Genomic DNA, 18,945 nt, shown 5'->3' with positions numbered 1-18,945 from the left:
CCTCACTAATAAAAATGAGAAAACAAATTAATGACCGTCTCTCAAGGCAGTGGTACACACCTCGGCCCACCGGCTCAGTGCGGCACCATGAGTGGACATCACACACAGACAGTGCGGGGCCCGAGGGTGCCACAGGGCTGAAGGCTTTATTCTTGAAGGAAAAAACAGGCCGCAGCACGAGGTGCCTGGTGCCCAGGGCGTAAGGGCCCACTGGGGCACTTCGTGGCTGGATGGTGGGGGCAGCCTCAGGCCAGTGGGAGCGCGGGCAGCACCTTCCCGGCGCACTGACCAAAGCCGATGCGGTGACTGTCCCCCTGGCAGTACCCTGGAACGGAGAGGGTGGGGTTGGCACAGAGCAGGGACAGAGTGGGGCCGCGTAAGGACAGATGGCTTCATGGCCGGAGGGCAGAGCTGCAGGCAGGGGCTCACCATGCGGCATGGCCGCCCTCACCTGTTATGATGACTTCGTCCCCGTCCAGCAGAAACTTCCTGGTGTGCCCGCTGCCCAGCTCTATGGCCCTCGTGCCCCTCCACGACAGCTCCAGCATGGAGCCAAAGCTCTCTGGCGTCTGCAGCAGGAAGCAGCACCCATGTGATGTCCTGGCGAGCCCGTCGGCTCCGGGTGCACTGTGCTTCGCCAGGCCTGGGAACCCCAGGGAGGGGAGGGGGACCCAGGCCCCTTGGAGGCCCACCCAGTGGCCCAACTGCTGTGGAAGTGCCCCTGAGGCTCTGCAGCTGGCCCTGCCCTGTGCTTGGGACCTGGGCAACCCTGACCCACATGCCAGGCCCCTCTGGCCAGGCCCCTGCCCGCTTGGAGATCACGGCCCCCCAGATCCTGCCATGCCTGACGCCCTCCTGGGGGCCGAGATTGCCCCTCCCACGGGAGGCTGTGGGCAGGACCTCCAGGGAAGTGACTGGCCTGTGTGCCACCCCCAAGTCACTGTCTTTAAGGTTCTGGGACTCTAGCATGGGCTCTCGGTGGCAGGGGGGAGGGAAGGGCCACCTTATCCTGGGAGGACAGGGAACTGGTGGCAACTGGACACTATGGTGGCCAGGTCCCGCCTCTCCCGCATCACTCTGATGCCCCCAGGCAGGCACACGCAGCCTCCCGCCCGGCCACCAGGCTCTCGGGTCTGAATGTGGAAGGATGCCCCCTCTGCCCCCAGCACTGGACGAAGCTCAGAGGAAGGCAGCTGTAGGATGCCCTGCTGCGGGCCAGGGGCGCTGAGGGTTCTCCGGTCTGTGCAGGGAGTGGGGTGCGGGCAGCTTCCGGGTACTCGGACACTCACCGGTCCGCTGATGGTTCCAGAAGCCAGGAGGTCCCCAGGCCGCAGGTTGCAGCCATTGGAGGAGTGGTGCACGAGCTGCTGCAGCATCGTCCAGTACATGTGCTGAGGGCGAGAGGGGGCGAGAGCAGAGTGGGCTGCCCAGCCCCCGAGGCAGCCCCACAGCCGCCCAGGCCTTCCCGGCTTTTCCCAGGCCCTCAGAGCCGGCCTCCAGGGACAGAGGCCAGGCCACCCTCCCACGGTCACCCAGGGGCCTCTCCCTGCTCCTGGCTGCTGCACCGGCTCCTCCACCCCTCGACGGCCCCGATGGCCCACCTCCTCCAGGAAGCCCTCCCTGAGCAGCTGACCTCATTGCTCAGACCCCTGCAGCCTGCTCATCTGTCCGTAATGACGCCCGACCCTGCACACCCCTGAGTCATAAGGTGACAGGGTTTAGTCCTCATCACAGCAGAGGCTTCTGTAAGCAAAGACCACACCGTGTCCGCCCCCTGGGCCTTGGGAGAGACCCTGGGCAATGGGGCCAAACAATTCAAACAGGACATCAGGGCAGGCCGAGGGATGAAGGAGTGCTAGTGGGGGTCAGGTGGTGGGGCAAGGGGGCCGAGGACCACGCGCCCCAAGATGCCCAGACATGGGGCCCACCGCGCCTCTCCACGCCCGCAGCTTCCGAGGTGGGCCCTCCTGGAGCCACACGCCCCAGAGCCGGACTCCTGCACGAATGCCCTCAGGGAGGCCCCACGTCCCCTGTGTTAGGTCAGAGCAATGTCCAGTCAGAAGGGAGACTAGAGGCCACGGGAGGCCACACCTCAGAGGCTGCTCAGAGGGCCAGCACACCCACGGAGAGGCGCCCAGCCACTGCAGCCGCGAGCGATGTGCAAATGGAGTCACAAGCCCGGACAGCTAAGCCGAAAAGGCGGCGCCGCCTCAGGCTGACCAAGATCCTACGCTGAGGCGGCGTGTGAACTGGCGCCACCTCTTCAGCAAACTGGAAGTACTTCTAGGCCGCGGATAGATACACCTGCCCTGGGACCCGGCAGTTCTACTTCCGGATAAACACCCAACAGAAATGTGCGCATCTGGGCACAGAAACACGTGCCCTAGAACATTCACAGCGACTTAAGGGTCGAGCAGTAGGTGCCGCCCACATGTCCACCCGGAGTAGGGTGGGTGAGGCCCCTGCAGCTGTCACGCGGCTGTGAGAACCAGCCGCCACCGCCCAGGGCGACACGGGCAGGTTCTGGCTGCAGAAGCCAGGAGGAGAGGGACCACCCTGTGATCCCATTTCTGCTAAACCGAGAAGCAGACAGATTTAACGGATGGCAGGAGAAGTCAGGGGAGGGCCTACCTGTGCAGGGGGCAACCTCACTACAGGGGCCCCGGGGCGGCTGAGGTCCTGGGACTTCCCACTCCATCTGGGTGCTGGTTGTTCGGGGGTGCTGACTTAGAGAAAACCCACTGAGCTGCACACTTCCACCGTGTGCTTTTCATCTACGTGTTATGCTTCCTAGAAGTTCACTTCACAAAACTTAAGTCCTCTGATAAACCCAGCCCCCGGCAGACAGAAGCCAGAGACTAGGCCCTTACAGGGACGTCTATCCTTCACCAAGAAAATCACCAGCCACGTCAATGCGGCCCCCATCGGGAGGGGTGTCTGTGATGTCACAGCCTCTTTAGGCAGGAACAGGGCTGCAGGGGTCCCATGGTTTAGGCCCCCAGCACAGCAGAGGCTCCTGCTATGCCAGCCCACCGTGTCCCCAGGTCGACGCAGTTCTCATGTCCCTGCAGGGGAGAAAGACCCCCCTCGGTGCCTCACTTCCAAGACAGTTTGCCCAACCTCAGAGCTTACCTTAAAGTTGGACCTGCAGATGGTGGCTGCCTGGCTCATTCCTTCCCCTGTTGGAAAGACATGCGACGTTGGCAAAGAGACTTGATTCCACTAACAAACGAGGAAAAAAAGCCACTTGGAAAGAAATTATTTTGCGGCCTAAGCTTCCCGTTGTTCAACATGATTGCACGTGAAGAGCACGTGGAGCAGAAAGCTCCTGGGAGACCAGAGCCAGGAGATGGTCCAGTCCAGGGAAGCTGGCAAACCGAGGTGCACCTGCCAACCCCCACCCCCACGCCCACAGCAGGGCACAGCTCGGTCATGGCGCTTGTTTCCTCTGAACTCAGATGCAGCCTCAGGGTCCTGCTTTGTAACACCGTGGTCCCCGCACCCACCGCTCACCAGGAGTCAGTGCAGGAGCTGAGACCGCACCCCCAGGAGCCCCTGCAGGGCTGGGGCCCTCGGCCCCCTGCCGGACTCCTCCAGTGATGAGCGCTGTGCACCTCACAATCACTCCGCCGGTATTTATTAAACACCCACTACATGCAGGGGGCCGGGCATTCCGGACCCACTGGTGGGTGCGCACAGTCCGGGAGCTCTCCCACCCCCTCAGGACCAGCCTCCGAGCTGCACGGAGCAGGCGTGGTCCCCACGAGGTCCCGGCATGCAAGCCCGACCCCACCCGGCCCTCTCACCCAGATCTGGCTGGGCACGCTGGAACCGCACACCCGGGACTGGAGCTGGGTGGGGGTCTGGGAAGCCAGCCCCGCCCTCGGCGCCCTCCTCCAGGCCTCTCCGTCACTGGCCGCTGCGCCTTCTGGGTCACCCTGCCCTGCCCAGCAGCCCTCCCTGGGTGTCCCCAGCAGGCAGGTGGAAACGGCAGGAACGAGCCCCGAGGAGGCATCTGCGGCCAGGAGGCCAGCCTAGAACCTGGGACATGGGTTTCCGTCTCAGCCGAGCTGGGCAGCTGAGTAATTCGGGGACCCCTTTTCCTCTCTGAACCTCAGTTTCTCTAACTGTAATGGGAAGCAAAGGACTGGAGGGCACCACGGGGGCCACAAGGCTCTCCGGAACAGCCCTTCCCCCCGTGTGGCATCCACCCCCCACGGAGGCCACTCCCGCTCCTTGTGGAGGACAGGTCTGCTGCGAGGAGCCACCCCGAGGGGCTCAGACCATGGAGCCAGCGGCGACAAAGCCAGAGAGCCCGGTGCACCCACTGGGTGGCACGGGGAGCCCACGCAGGGGACGGCTAGTCGGGGTGGAAGTGCCACCTGAACCCATGGGGACTGGCCCTGCTCCAGGTCCCCCACAAATGAGTCGCTTAGCCCTCATGACCGCTCTGCGAAGGCAATGCCGTATCACCCCACTTCGGGGGCAAACAGGCGAAGTGTCCAGTGACTTGTCAGAGGCCTTCAGCTAGGCAGGGGCAGGGCCCAGGCTCAAGCCCCCTCCTGGCCCTGCCACTCCCGCTGCACAGGCCTCCCGGCCGCGCTGCCCCAGGGGGACGTGGGCCCCATCTGCGCAGCTCACAGGGCACTCCGAGTGCAGTGTGTTCGGTGTGCTGGCCCTGCCTGGCGTCAGAGGGCAGGCCAGGCCTCGCGTGGGCAGGGCCCAGAGGCGGGTGCCCGAGGGTGAGGGCTGGTGGTGGCATGTGAGCAGAAGACAGGCAGACCCCGGTGGGGGAGCTGAAGAAGGCACTCAAGCAGAGGACAGGGGCCCGACGCCATGCTTTCTGGGCCTCACAGCTGAGAGCCAGGATCGGGGCCAGGGCCATGTAGACCCAGCGTGGCTCCCATGGGCACAGGGTACCCCTGCCCCTCCCGTGGCTGCAGCAGATGGCACCCTCTCACCCCAGGAGCCCAGGAGCCACCGAGCAATGACACTTGGGCACATGTGCCCCCAACCCCCTGGACGCCCTGAGTCTGTGAGAGTACCTTTCAGGGCCACAGAGAGGTTGATGTCGAACGTGTAGGGCTGGTCATGGCGGAGATACGGCAGGGGCGGAGGGTCCTGCGAGGGCAGAGAACAGCACAGGGTGGCTGTAGGCGGGCTGAGTGGGCTGAGTGGGCACTGGACCCAAGGCAGAAGGCATGGTCCCTGTCCTGGGACATGGCGTCCCTGGGCTGTAGCTGGCAAAGGTGGCCATACGTACCAGACTCCCAGGAAAGACAATGATGAACAGGGGCATCAGCAGGTCAAAGGGACAGGGGCCAGCTGGGAGACGCCCCCAATGCAGAGAGGGGGTGCCGGGGAAGGGCGGGACCAGGGAGGGAAGGTGGGGAGCAGAGGGCAGGGGGCGGGAGTGGCCCCAGAGGCAGCCTGGCCTGGTCTGGTTCTGGCCCAGCATGCAGGCACTTGACGGCCAGGCCAGAAAGTTGGCCCCTGGGCCAAAGCCTGTTCTCCCAAAGTGTGACACACGAATCACTAGTGGTACATGAGAGAATCTGGGTGATTTTATTCAGTAGTTGTGTTTCTTTTTATGATTAACTTGGTGGCCAGTGACACTGATAAGGATATAAGGCTCCTAAATGCATTCAAATATTTGAGTTTTAAAGTAGGAGCTGCTTTAACGAGAAACATTAAGTAAATAATAGTTCAGAAGTGGCAAGGGTCTGGAAGGTTGAACAAAAAGGCTGACATGAAGGAAAGCCGAGCCCCGAGATCGCTGGGAGAGTGAGGCTGGGCCCTGTGGGCTCAGAGGTCCCGAGGCGGTGGAACCTGGAGGGGACGAGGGGACACGTGGCTCAGGTGGGCAGGGGGTGGGCTGCGAGCAGGGCCACAGAGGACACGACAGCTCACCACCAGGGGCCTGGAAATGAGGGGGGCTGTGGAGGCAGAGTGTGAGGCCCCCCAGGGGCTTCACAGGAACCTGGTTTGCAGGGAAAGATGCCAGGCCTGGCTTTAGCACAGCAAATCAAGGAGACGTGTGGCTGCAAAGAGCTGAGGGGCGCGGTGGGGAGCCTGGGTGCCGGAATCACGGGCCGTGGGAGGCCACAGCCAGCTGAGATGCTCAGGGAGGCACAGGGGCAGAAGAGGGCCGGGAGACCCAGGAGACGGGGCAGAGCAGGGCTGCCGGGGCCCTGCTGAGGAAACCACGGGGCCACAGCGCCAGCCACCAGGTCACAGCGCACTCTGGCAAGGCCCCTGGTGGTGACAGGCGGGGCAGTGGCCAGACTGACAGTCTAAGGAGCGAGGGGCGAGGTGGAGATGGGAAGGGGGTGCTGGGGAGCCAGGAATTCCTGCTGCCTGGCTCCAAATGGCACTCTGTCAGGTGGGCGCCATCGCGCAGGGCACAGCAGGGCCACCTGGGAGGCTGTGCCAGGCCGTGAGGCGGGCAGGGGCCCCCTCCTGCCAATGGCCGTGTCTCCCGGCCTCAGAGGACTCTGCAGGTTTCCTGTACTTGCCTCAAGAACTGTGCAGGGGGTGGGGAAGGCACGAGGCACATGCCCGCTTGAGGTCCTGGCGCGTAGGCGTAAGGTCTAGGGGGCTTCCTGCGGAGGGCATGCTTACCTGCTTGGGGTTGGGCACAGCAAACGGCATGAGGGCATCCATGGGCACCACCCAGGGAGAGATGGTGGTGCCCAAACTCTTCCCAAGGAACGGCCCAAGGGGCACGTACTCCCACTTCTGGATGTCCCGAGCTGCAGGAGGGGGCGGGGCAGGGCTGACCAGGGCTGACCAGGGCCGCGCCCCAAGAACCCCGCCGCCCGCACCCAGGGAGCTCTGGCCCAGCCAGGCCACCCCAGGCCAAGGGGCCCTGGCATTCAGCGCCCAGGCAGAGGTCTGCAAGGTCACAGCACAGAGGAGATGACCCAAGGGTAGGCAGGACACATCCCCAAATGGGAGGCAGGCGCTTCCTGGGGCTTAGGCACCGTCCCCCTCCCACTGCGCGTGGCACAGGGCCTGAGGAGGCTCAGAACCGGGTCACCTAGTCTGAAACCTTGGCTCAGCAGTTAACTGAGCTCTGTACGCCTCGGCTCCCCGCCTGTAACACAGGCAGGCAAGCAACACGCGGGGCATTCAGCACAGGGCCCCACGCGCAGTGCCCGTAAATATCAGCTGTGGCATCAGCCTGACCCTGTTCCACTCACACGAAAAGCGACTCGGAGTGGAGGACTCCCGGGCCGACGGCTCATGGCCGACTTGCCTCTGACACACCAGACTGGGCTCTTAGCCACCCGCCACCTGCTGCTTCTGACCAGTGCCAGGCGAGGCACCATGGCGCTGTGAAAATGCCCCCCACACCCAGCCCTCACCCAGGGCAGAACTCGTAGCGAACTCAGCCTCAAGACGCCCCATGCCCCGTAATTACCGCTCCAGTCGTTCATGAGGACCATTCCAAAAATGTGCTCGTGGGCCTTGGAAATGGGGATCGGCTCCCCGAGTTTGTTCCCGGGGCCGACAAAGAAACCCTGAGGTGGGGAGGACAGCTCATTAGAATCCGGCTGGCCGGCCACCCCAGGCCACCTGCCTGGAGGGCAAGGGTCAGGCATTTCCACACTGGTGGTGGTGGGGGACCAGGACTGCACAGGAGGCCTGGCAAGTATTCTAAGTCATGACCTGTGCCTGAGCAGGCAGACCGTCACCTCGGGGAAGGGGTGAACGGCGGTGCACCTGTGCCCACCAAGGCCCTCCCCCCAACCCGGACACCCCAGCAGCCCCCTGCCCTCCTCCATGCAGCCCAGGCCACCCTGCTATCCCTTCACCCCACCTGGCTCTGCATTTCAGGATTTGGCAGCTACACGAGGTGTGAAAAAATAAAAAAGCTACCTCCTGCAACGAGGCAAAGAGCCTGCCGGGACGTACCCCACCCCACCCACACCATTCCCCACACCCTGGGCCCGGCCTCCTGTACCCAGCCGTGGGATCCCACAAGCTCTTCACGTGCCACAGAGACACACGGCTACCCGGGCACCACCCCAGAGCGTGGTGCTGGCTGTGGGAACCTGCCTGCCTGCACGTGACGCCTCCCCGACCCGGGGCCCAGCTCCCAGAGCCCCTCTCCGGTTTGGCAGCTCCTTCTCATCCCTTCCTGGTCCCCCCACTTCAGGGGCCTCCCAGAGTTCAGTGCCCCTTAACACGCCCAGCCCTGTGGGGCTGATGGAATGGACTAGACGTGCGTCGATGGCCCGACGCCAATACTGCGGCACAGCTATGGGGGCGCCACCGGGAAAGCAGGGGGGTGTGGGCCTCTGCGCCGTGCCTGCGGCCGCACATGCTAAAATGGTCTCAAAAAGACATGCAGCCCTAGAATGGCCACAGCTCTGGGCTGATCTGGGCCCAGCCACAGTGCAGTGGGGCCAACCAGCGGATCCCTGCTGTCTGTAGTGGTTGAATCCTACAGGGCTGCCGGAGACACAGCACAGCCCACTGCTCCCAAGGCGGCAAAGGGGTAGGTGGGTCCCTGCAGGCCTCCGGTCACAGCGCTCACATCAGCTGGTCAGCACACTCCTGTTCAGTGTGTTTCTGTCTCAGGACCCTTGTGTCTATGTACCGGTCCTTCATTAGCCTGGCTCACGACCACCAGCCCTGTCACGCCCAAAAACACAACGCGTTTTCCGTGGGGCACATCACAGCTGGCTTATGCTTAGGGGCACCAGACAACACTTTGGCACGGTGCACAGAGGGGTCACAAAAATGCACAACAGGGTGGCACTGCAGAAAGTGGACAGGACGCCTGTTTACAGAATGTGCTGAAACAAGAAGGCAGGGCCCAGCCACGTCCAGCCTCAGCTGGGGACGTGCACAGAGGGCGACTCAAATGTGCTGTCATGCCGTGAGCAGCCACAGGAGGCCCCAAAGCCCCAGGTACTGATCTGGAGATTACCAATGAACTTGTAGTGACTAAGTGAATTCACAGAAAGGAACCCGTGAAAAGTAAGGATAGACTGCACTTCTGATGGCCAGGTGGGGGTCAGGTGGGGACCCAGGCAGGCCAGGTGGGCACCCATCGCACCAGGGCAGCCATCCCAGAGGGCAATCCCACCATTGTGCCCATACGGCCATGCCAATAAACCCGGGGTGCCGCTTACCATTTCTAGCTCTATGTCCAGGAGTCGGGAGGCGCCATACACGGGGGGCTTGGCTGGAATAGCAGAAGGAGAGGCTGTCAGGGGCACCAGGCCGTGGGACTCCCCGCGCTGGGGCCCGGCGCTGGGGGCACTTACAGTCATCAGGTCTCATCTGTCCCACGGGCCTTCGGATTGGGGTGCCAGACACCACGACAGACGAGGCACGGCCGTGATAGCCCACAGGTAGGTACAGCCTGGTAAAGGGGGGTGAGAGAGGGCCGTGGCGGTCACACGTGCAGAGCGGATTCCGAAAGCGTTCCGAACGAAGACGAGGAGTGGTTGTCTTAAGTTCCAATGTGGTTGGGAAGCCAAAGGGACTCACCCCCAAGTGCTCGTTTACAGAAAAATGGATCTGCAAAGTGTCTACACAGACGTGGGGTGCCGCTCAGCAGGAGCGGGGAGGGGCTCTGACCCCACACAGGGCGGGGCTGCATGACACGAAGGACAAGTGCCGGGCGGCCCCGCTAATGCCAGGTGACCAGAAGAGGCAGTCACAGGGCCGGGAGGGAAATGGGGGCCACCAGGGGCTGGGGGCTGTTTCCTGGGTGCGGGGCTTCACTCTGGGTGATGGAAGTTCTGGCGGAGGGCAGCGGGGAAGGACGGCTGCATAACCACGTGATGCGCTCGATGCCGGGGCACCGCATGCTCCAGCGCCGTGAAGCCAGCCTGCGGAGCCCCCGGGGAGCCGGGGAAGGCGCCCGCCCCAGCCACTGTGCATGCGGCCGGCACCCACCCCAGCGACGTGCTTGCCCCGAGTAGCGGTCACCTCAAAGGACACGCGGGACAGAGGCCAGGGCCTGCCCTCTCTGAGCCCAATCCCCCCCACGACACAGGCCACGGCTGCAGACTGGGAACCCCCCGGGACTGCCGTGAGAACCGAGGGGTGGACTGCGTGTAGCTTGGGTTTTGAGTCAGACACACTCTGAGGTGACAAACAGGACAGGGGAGGTTCTCAGTCATCGGAAAACGCTAAGTGTGGTGAATGCAGGGTTTGCAGCCTGTCGAGAGAACAGCAGGTGGCTCAGGAACAGGAGTCTGGAAAGATCTCAGTGGCTCGGGCCCTCTTCCAACCTCCGCTCTCCAGATAAGGGGGCGGAGGGGTCACTCTGTGCCCCGCAGTGGGTGCCAAGGCGCTCAGGAGCTGAGACTCTTGTCCCTGGAGGTCCTACTGGTCGCCTCTCCAGTTTCTTTAACCAAGGGACAACGTGCTGCTGGAGCAGAGCAGACTGTGCAGGGACCCTGGCCGGGGACGCACCAGTTGGGCATCAGCGCGTTCTCTTCGCCCCTGAACATGATCCCCACATTTGTAGCGTGCTGCCGAGAGGAATAGAAGTCTGTGTAGTCACCTGCCGAGGAAGACAGAGGGCCCTTCAGTGACCCGGGTGCCTCAGGGCCGAGACGGGCAGTTCCCAGGACTGGGGAGGGGGCCACGAGGGCCCCGGGGGGGCAGCTGCCCCTGTGCAGCCTAGGGTTGGCAGGCAATGCCCTGAGCGCACAACCACCACCTCCTCCATCCCAAAGTCTGGCATGAAATGCGACACAAATCGGCCTCACTACAGCGTCACCTTTGAACCCCCCTACCGAGAAACAAATGGGAAATAAGGTGCCAAGACTCTGAAACAGACAGTGGAATGTGGACACGAAACGCTGACCCCCCCACCCCTCTGGGCTCGGCTCACCCCACCTCTGCTGAAGCTCTGCCTGCACTGGGCTGTGTCTGTCTGTCTCCCTGTCTGTGTCCAAGTCCTGGGAACCTTGCAGGCCCCTACCATGAAGTGACCGCACACTCTGAAGGGCACCCCCCCCACAAACCCCTCACTGGAACCCTGGGAGGCAGGCTTCTGATCCACCGGCCTGACCTCTACAGGAAAAACAAGCTCAAAAAAAGCAGGCAGATCCCCAACAGTCCAGACTAGAAAGGGAAGCAGTGACAGAGCGGGAGAGAAAGACAGCCTGCGGCCGGGCATGCAGGTGGCAGAGCGCCGTGCCCTCACCACCCTTCCCATCTCCATTCCCAAGGCACCGGGGAACCCCTGAGGGGTTAGGATGAACCCGTAGGAAAGCAAGCAGGATGCCACCCACCACCAAGCACAAGGAACCCTGAAAGGTGGGGCCTCGAGGGCAGATGGGGAAGGAAACCAGGGCTACCGCCCCTCCTCCTGAGGCCGGTCTGGGAAGCACCCTCGGCAGACGGCGGACATAGTTCTGCACACACGGACGGAGCAGCACAGATCCCAGGACCCCCCGGCACCCAGGGGCACCCTCCCCAGGAGACAGGTGCCCACTGAACTGGAGAAGGGAGGAACGAAGAGACAGGACCAACAGGCGCAGGCCGGAGACGAGGAGAAGCACCCTTCCACAGGCCAGTGAGGACGCCGCACCTGAGAATGGGCAGTGGGCCCTGGGGGATCAGAACCGTGAAGGAGCGAATCAAGAGTGAGGGCACTGGGCCTCTGGGCCTCAGGCTGCGGTTGTGCCAGCCTGTCCCGCTGCCCACCCGCCCGGAGAGCCCGCCTCCGTGCCTGCCGTCCGGCGCCGGACCTATGGTGCCCCTGCTCTCTTGGAGGAGGAAGGCATGTAAGACACAAACCATTCACGAAAACTAGAGAAAAGGAAACGAGGCTCGCTTCTTCTTTTAAAAACAGAAACATGGAATTGAGTGAGTTTATGTCCTAAGATCTCCGGGTCTGAGGACCAGAAGGGGCCTGGTTTAAAACTACTTCAACTCAGGGATTCGTGTTATTCTTACTTCACAGGCGAAGGGCCCCACAGACGGCACCCTGGGCACCCCTGCGTGGGGCTCTGGCCTCCAGGAAGGCCCTGCTGTTCGGCCTGCTTCCCCTCTAGGCATCATGCCAGTCGCAGGCACGCCCTTGTGGTGGGGGAAAGGCCACCTGGGGTGGTGCCCTAACGCCAGGCACACAGCAGGCCAACGAGAACCCCTCCCTGCCCCATGGGGAGTCACTGCCGTCCAGCTATGGCTGTTACTTCAACTCAGTTCTGCACTGGAGAAGATGAGAGCAGATGCCTAGAGTGAATCTTTTCCAGAAAAGTGGTAAGAACCTAATAGATCATGAGGTTTATCACCTGTGTTCACTTTCCAGTGACACGCTGCAGTTTGCGGCACGGCCCCGAGAGAGCCCACGGCAGAGCTGGCGCAGCGTTCCAGGGCATTCCTGCGAGTTCTTAAGAAATGTGACTGTTTCTAACCCTTGTCTGTTTCCTATATACATGTGTAAACCTACACGGAGACCCTTAAAGGGGGCTGGAGAGGGCGGAGGCAGGCCAGGCCATGGTGAGGTGCAGGGAGTTCCCGCCCCATCTGGAGGTGCCCGTTCCCAAGGGCAGTGATGTGGGACCACAGAACTGCACACTAAAAACCACTAAAATGGGAAATTCCATGTCATGTGCATTTTACCACAATTAAAAAAAAAATTTTTTTAAACCACCCTAACTATTAAGTTTTATTTCATTAAAAAAATATGTTTTGAGAAAAAATAATATAAGGGGAAGAACAGCAGTGACACTGGGGCGTAGAGGCAACTGGACAGACCCACCGACGGGGCTTAGAGTTCTGGGAGGGGAGACCCGCAGAGGCAGGCGGACGGCAGGTGTCCGGGGAGGAGCAGGGACAGGCTGCGACTCGCGGTGATTTAAAGTCACACTGTGGGGACGCCCGCCCACTGCGTCCGGGGCTGAAGGTCAGGGAGCCGTGAAGGGCCTGCAGGTCTGTGGGTCCTGCTCAGCAAGGCCGCAGAAAAGCAGACAGAGCTCAGGAAGAAGCGGAGAACAGACGGCCAAGAGACGACATGAAAGGGTGGCAGAAAGGAGGCACGTCCTTGTCAGCTGGGCACTGGGGAAGGCGTTCTGGGCTTGGACTTCACCCTGACTGTACGCACTTCCAAGCACAGCATTTCAACTGTCTTTCATGCTCTAATACTGAGATGAGGGTCAGCAAATATTGACATTTTGGGAGGTCGTCCACAGCGAGGCTCAGGGATCTTCCAGAACATGGGCACAGACTTGGGGCAGCTGCCACCAGGCGTCTCCCCGAGGGACAGGTACCCACAAACCAGCAGGCCAGCCAGGGGCATGCAGATAAGGGCCCTGCCCAGGCGGACCCCGCCTCTGTCTGCTCCAGGCTGAGCTTGGGTAACCCCAGATGCCTGCCTGAAGCTCCCCTCAGACGCCCTCCTGGGTTCCCAGGCGCACGGGGCCTTCCGCACCCTCCGGCCTCCCTCCTGACTCACAGGTGGGGCTCAGGGTTCTTCCCAGACGGCCTTTTGGAAAAGAGTGGTTTGCTGTGCAGGGAGAAACCGAAAATCTGCAGCCAGCAACTCGCTCAGCGAAAGCTCTGCTTCAGCACAGGACCTGAGTCTCGGCCGGCAGTGGGGGGTGGCCGCTCCTCCACTACCTCCCCACCGAGCGGCAGGGGCCCATGCCAGACAGGCATCCTCACCTATGGTGGCCGGGAGATGCATCACCGCTGCAGCCTGGGAGGTGAAGGCGCTGAAACAGAACCCAAGGGTCACGGGCAAGCAGCGGGAACGGGGTCCCTGCTCCGGTGGCCCACCTGAAGGCTCAGTCCCTACCTCCCCAGACACTGCTCAGTCGGCCCTCGGTGGGCACCTGTAGGCTGGCAGGGCCGGAGCCCAGCTGAGACGACCCCACTGGGGGGACGACCACCCACTGCAGCCGGGGGCCCCTCCTGCTCCTGTGTCCACTCTAGGGACAGACTGAACTCCTTCTTCGCTGGAACCGGACAAGGGCACGGGGGATGCTGACGATGGATGGCTGAGCGAGGAAGGGAGCCAGCCAGGGGCCCGGGCGGCCTGGACACCCCAGGCCAGGCACACAGGTGGTCCCAGCCGGCCCAGAGCCTGCCGCCTGTGCACAGCCCTGCAGGGGTTGGACGAGGCCAAGCAGCCAAGTGGGGACACAGAGCAGTCCTGACCACCACGCTGCCCCCACTCCCCTGCCGCGTCCCCGCCTCCCCACCCACCAATGCTCCTCACCACTTCCGAAGCTCCGCATCATCTCTGAGCCTGGCTTCCCTGGCAGACAGCAGTTTCTGCAGGAATGCCCTCGCCTCCCTCCAGGCGGCCTGGCCCAGGCCCATGAAGCTGTTGAGAGCAGGCTGGCACCAAAACAGAGCAAGCACAAGGATGCCCGTGAGAAGCCCCAGGCGTACCCTCCTGCAGACAGGAGGGGTCGCCAGCCCTCTCTCCAGTTCACTCAAGATCCCAGAGCTTTTGTTCTTAGTTCTGCCATCCGTCCAGTGAGCCGGGGAAAGGCACCTTTCATCCCCTTGTGGACGTGTGCACAGCTGTCAATGGCCAGGAGCGGCCAGCTAAGCCGGTGGGCCGGCTACCCACCTGTAGCCGAAGGTGGAGGAGACCCGCTCCAGTCTGCAGGGTTATCTGCAGGGGTCTGCACTGATCCCTCCACGTAAGGTAAGGTTTCTTGGCCAGCGAAGTGTGGCATAAAAAGCACTGGTGGACTCTGAAGGCCAAGGTTCCAACCCCGGCTCCCTACCTGCAGCCACATGGCCTGGGGAAACTGTGTCCCATATCAGACTAGATCCTCACCTCATGAGGACTGCAGTTCCTATGCCAGAAGGTTGCTGTGAGGACTAAACAAGAGCTCTGTGGAAAGCTGCTGGCACACAGTGGGTGTCCCCATCACCCTCCTTCCTGGCCCAGGAATGGGAATTCGCCAGGAGGCCCATTAGCAGCCAGTAAACTCACGTCCGCCCCATGGGTGTGTGCTTCAGGCTGAGGCCTAACAGAGGGCACGCGGAGTCAGCTGCCCACCCTCCCGGGCTGCATCTGCAGGTGCAGAGGGAAGGACGTGTGGCTCCCAGTCCGGGGGCCCCGAGACAGGCAGGGCCTGGCACCCCAGCAGGAAGGTAACCGGTTACCAGGGAGCCTGATCTCAGGGACGATGCGGCCAGGCCCAGGACCGCAGAGACTGACCCTCTTCCCTGGGAACCTACGGGAGGGGGCCCAAAGCCGCCCTCCGCCAGCTGGACTGTGCCCAAACCCCAGCCTTATCCCGTAAGAGCTCTGGGATCTCCAAAGGCACTACGTCTACCAGACGTGGAAGGGAAAGAGCAGGTTCTTGGCGAGATGCGGACAAGCCGCGTCACAGCGCCCCACCTGATCGAAGACATCCTGGTGTCTGGAGAGGACAGGCCCGGTGAAGAGGTGCTTAATGACGCTGAGGTCCAGGATCTCATCGCCAATGGCCACGCCGATCCTGGGTCTTGGCTGGGAGGAAGAGGGCCGGCGGGAGAAGCCTCAGCAGGGTCGGGCTCATTTGCACGGGAAGGTTAAGAGCCCACCCGTGGGTCTCCAGGCTTGGGCCTCAGCCCTGCTCCCTCTGTGACCACTGCCCAGGCTCACCTGCTGCCATGTCTACCTCCAGGGCAAGAAGGGGAAAGAACCTGTGTCCGCTGACCAGGAGCTAACTCAGACACCCCTGGGATGGGGCAGGTGCAAGCCGCCTGCTCCGGGCCCTGCGTACGGGCAGCTCCTCAAGAGTTGCTTGAATGCCTCAATGAGGAGCTCATCCCTCACCAGGTGACTGGGTCATTTCTCAGGTTTAACTTAGGCCCTCCCACAGGGCAGTTCCCGTGCGTGGCAGAGCGGGTGCCCCACGCACAGTGCTGGGGTCGGGGGCCAGGGTCACTGCCTTGTTAGGGCTCCAGCAGAGCAGGGCTCAGTCATGAGGGGCACGAAACCAGACAGCTCAGGACCACATGGTGAGGTCCTTCTACTGCATGAAGCCCCAGCTTCAGCTCTAGGAAGACGACTCTGACATTTGGCAAAGCCTGGCCTTTGCCCTGGGACTCTGTCCTCAGCCAGCACCCAGCTCTCCGAAGGGCCAGCTTTGCCTGTTGTCCAGGGAGCTGAGAGCTGGGGTTCCCAGCCTTATGTCCACTAGCTGCTCATTTCTGCGTGGCAGGAGAAGACTGCCACTGTCCATGCATGTCAGCCCTGGGTCCAGGGTCAGACCAGAGCCACACACACACTGGCCCCGAGCCCCGGGCAGACCCTGCCTTGGAGAAGGCTGCCCGGGGAGCCTGCCGACTCTGTCCCGGTCCCACTGCTGACTCCCTGGGCCTCTGTGCCCCCTCTGGAAGACGGCAACTGCTGTGACGGGCCAGGAGCTAAGCACGGGGACCCCAGAGGCCCCACACTCGGGATATGGGCAGGGCGGATCCTGGGCCACTTCTCCGACGCTGGACCCCACGCCAGAAGGCAGGAGGGAGCCCGCACTGCTGAGCCACTTCTTAGAGCTGCGCGCAGCATGACCGCCTCTTCCACAGCTGCAAGCAAAGCAGAGATTCTGCTCTTAAATGTGCCCCGGTGCCCCGGGCGAGGCTGACAGTGAGTCCTGGTACTTGACAGCTACGCTCCTCAGCACCGGACTCAGAGGGGACTCAGCTGGGACCCAGTATCCCTGGCCTCCCGCAGGATCCATATTCGCGGTCCTGTCCCTCTGATGGGCCCCGACCCTCTCAGGGCCTCTGGTTACCGTGTACAGGTTAAGGGAGACAAATAGTGAAAAATAGTGAAAAAATCATCTATCAGGAGAGTGCATGCCCACTGCTGTGCTTCATGACATCTGGTCACATCGGACAGAAAGGGTACAAAGGAAGGCTTCACAGCCACCAGCTGGACAAAGAGGGAAAGTCGGGGGCTTGCAATCCAGTCCCAAACCCGCCTCCCAGCTGAGGGTTCTCTGCTTGGAAGCAGCCTCTCTGGGCCTGTTTCCTCACCTGCAAAATGCAGGCAATAACACGGGGTGGTCGTGAGAATTCAACTGAATCTCTCGACACCACACGGGGTGGACATTCAATCGGCGCTGTATGGGGAGCGTCCCCTCCCCGCCCAGGCTGCTAAGTGCTGGGGGTGAGGGAAGTGGGGGGGAGCACTTGGCTCCAGCCCCCCAGGAGCAAACGGAGGTGCAGGGCACATGGCTGGGGTACAGCAGGGAGAGTGGTTGGTGAACGTGCTTAGGGACACGCTCTGCAGAGGTGACACCCAAGCTGGGTCCGGAAGAGGGAGGAGGAATCAGGCATGTACAGAGCAGAAGGAGGACTATTCCAGGCAGAAGCAATACATGCTAGGGTCCCAGCTGCTCTTAGAATGTTCCAGAAACTGAAAGGCAGCCAGTGCAGCTGGAGAGAAGGGACAGCCGGCAGGGGCAGGCAAGACCACGACCCTAACAACTTGGCTGTCAGCTCCGGATCACACCGTGTGTGTTTCTCAAGCCACCGTCCCTGTCTTCACAGAGAGCCTTGGGCGCCGTGCGCGTCCATGAGCAAGATGGAGGCGGAGTGTGACACGTGTCCGTGACCCCCAGCTCCCAGCCCAGGGTCCATAGCACTGGCTGTATGAAAAGCTTAAGTGACGGCTGGTTCAATTCACTCGTGTTCCACCACACTATGGGCAGCTGGCTGCTGGCAGGTAAGGGGGCTTCGCCTTGGCAACCAGCCCAGCCTGGAGAGACCGCCACCACCCCGGGAGAGCTGGAGGCCGGCAGCCACAGCTGCAGACGAGGCCTGTACCTGAGGCTTCCGGAAGCCTCCAGAGGGCGGCGGGAAGGGGCTCTTCCCCCGCAGACCTTCCAAGGGGCTGTCCCTGCGCATTCTGGTGTGAAGAGTGCAGCGGCTCGGCGCCTGAAGGCCACTGGCCACACTCTGAGGCCATTAATTCCCGAGTCCTCTGGGAAAGAAGTCGGGGCACCCGCGGTGACTGATGATTTGTACTCGGGGAAAGGCGGGGTCGGGGCCGCCAAGGGGTACAGCGGGACACGGGGGGGTACAGAGTGCTGGGGCCGCACGGACCAAGGCTTAACATGCCCGTTTGTACGTGGGTCCCCGCCAGGCCACTGTTTGCTTTTCCTGCCCTTGCAACATCCGGTGGGCCACGGCTGTGAAACCACAGGGTGACTCCTGCGGACCCAGGCATCTGCTGCAGGCAGGCCCCCAGCAGGCCGCCGCCTGTGGCCTCGACCGGCCGCGGCGGGGGGACGCAGTACCGGACCGGCGGGTGACCGCAGGGGCCGCTTAGCGGACACTTCCTGCGCCCTGTGGGCTGCAGGCCGGGCGGAGCTGGGTCGGAGTTTGCCGGTGCGGCTGGGGGCAGGACCCTAAGCACAACAGACCAAGTATAAACCCAAGGACCTTCCTATGATTCTGCTGATCAACCCCACTTCTCAAAGGTCCCCTTCACCAGAAGACCACACTTCTAAGTGAAAGCCGTCTTCTCTGCGCAAAGGGTTTCAGCGGGTCCGCAAAATGGGTTAAAACTATTAAAGTTTAGGCTGGAGGCAGGGAGCTCGGCGCCGCCGGCCTCGCAGCCCGGGCGGCCCGTGCGGGGGTCCCGGCGGAGGGTCCGTCCCGGGGAGGGGGTCCTGGGCGGGGTGTGGTGCGGGCGCAGCGGGTCCCGGAGGACGGGGTCCCGGAGGAGGAGCGCTCCTCCCCCTCCCGCAGAGGCGCGGCAGCTCACGTGGCCTGCGGTGGAGAAGACGCCGTAGGGCAGATTGTGGATCGGGAAGTCACAGCCCTCGGGCACCGGGACGAAGGACATGCTGCGGACGCGGGCGGGCTGCGGGCTCGGAGCGGCGGCGGCTCTGCGTCGCGGACCCTGCGGACTTTGCTCCTCGGGCCACCCTGTCCGGCGGATCCGGGAAGCCCCACGGCCCCGCCCCCATGGCCCCGCCCGCAACCCAGATCCCTCCCGGGGCCCCGCCC

At 62.7% G+C, this 18,945-nt stretch overlaps 1 protein-coding gene across 2 annotated transcripts; it reads right to left on the bottom strand.

Annotated features, from left to right (window-relative positions):
- Positions 1-120: 120 nt before the first annotated feature.
- Positions 121-18,906, bottom strand: FAH (fumarylacetoacetate hydrolase). 2 transcript variants are annotated; one of them, XM_017679013.3, is made up of 14 exons: positions 18,701-18,906; positions 15,341-15,451; positions 14,198-14,319; positions 13,642-13,691; positions 10,438-10,528; positions 9,279-9,376; positions 9,144-9,196; positions 7,424-7,523; positions 6,622-6,752; positions 5,046-5,121; positions 3,133-3,179; positions 1,290-1,391; positions 452-569; positions 121-325 (listed from the first exon to the last, which is right to left on the bottom strand). In XM_017679013.3, the coding sequence occupies exons 1-14, from the start codon at positions 18,779-18,781 to the stop codon at positions 246-248; spliced, it is 1,260 nt and encodes a 419-aa protein (XP_017534502.3). In that variant the 5' UTR covers positions 18,782-18,906; the 3' UTR covers positions 121-245. The 2 variants fall into 2 exon arrangements, with proteins under 2 accessions (XP_017534502.3, XP_036869458.2); XM_037013563.2 differs by lacking the exons at positions 15,341-15,451; positions 18,701-18,906 and adding an exon at positions 14,930-15,010.
- Between the last annotated feature and the right edge of the window lie 39 nt (positions 18,907-18,945).

This window comes from Manis javanica, chromosome 18, assembly GCF_040802235.1.
Source record: "Manis javanica isolate MJ-LG chromosome 18, MJ_LKY, whole genome shotgun sequence".
NCBI classification, from domain to species: domain Eukaryota; kingdom Metazoa; phylum Chordata; class Mammalia; order Pholidota; family Manidae; genus Manis; species Manis javanica.
Note: the sequence above shows the minus strand (reverse complement) of the source record. Positions and strands in the feature narration are given on the sequence as shown.

Coding starts and splice junctions, on each gene's coding strand:
- FAH (XM_017679013.3), bottom strand. CDS start 18,781: ATGTCCTTCGTCCCGGTGCCCGAGGGCTGTGACTTCCCGATCCACAAT. Junction 13,692..14,197: donor GATGCGGAGCTTCGGAAGTG/GTGAGGAGCATT, acceptor GTTCTGTTTCAG/CGCCTTCACCTCCCAGGCTG. Junction 7,524..9,143: donor TGGACATAGAGCTAGAAATG/GTAAGCGGCACC, acceptor TCCCCACCTCAG/GGTTTCTTTGTCGGCCCCGG.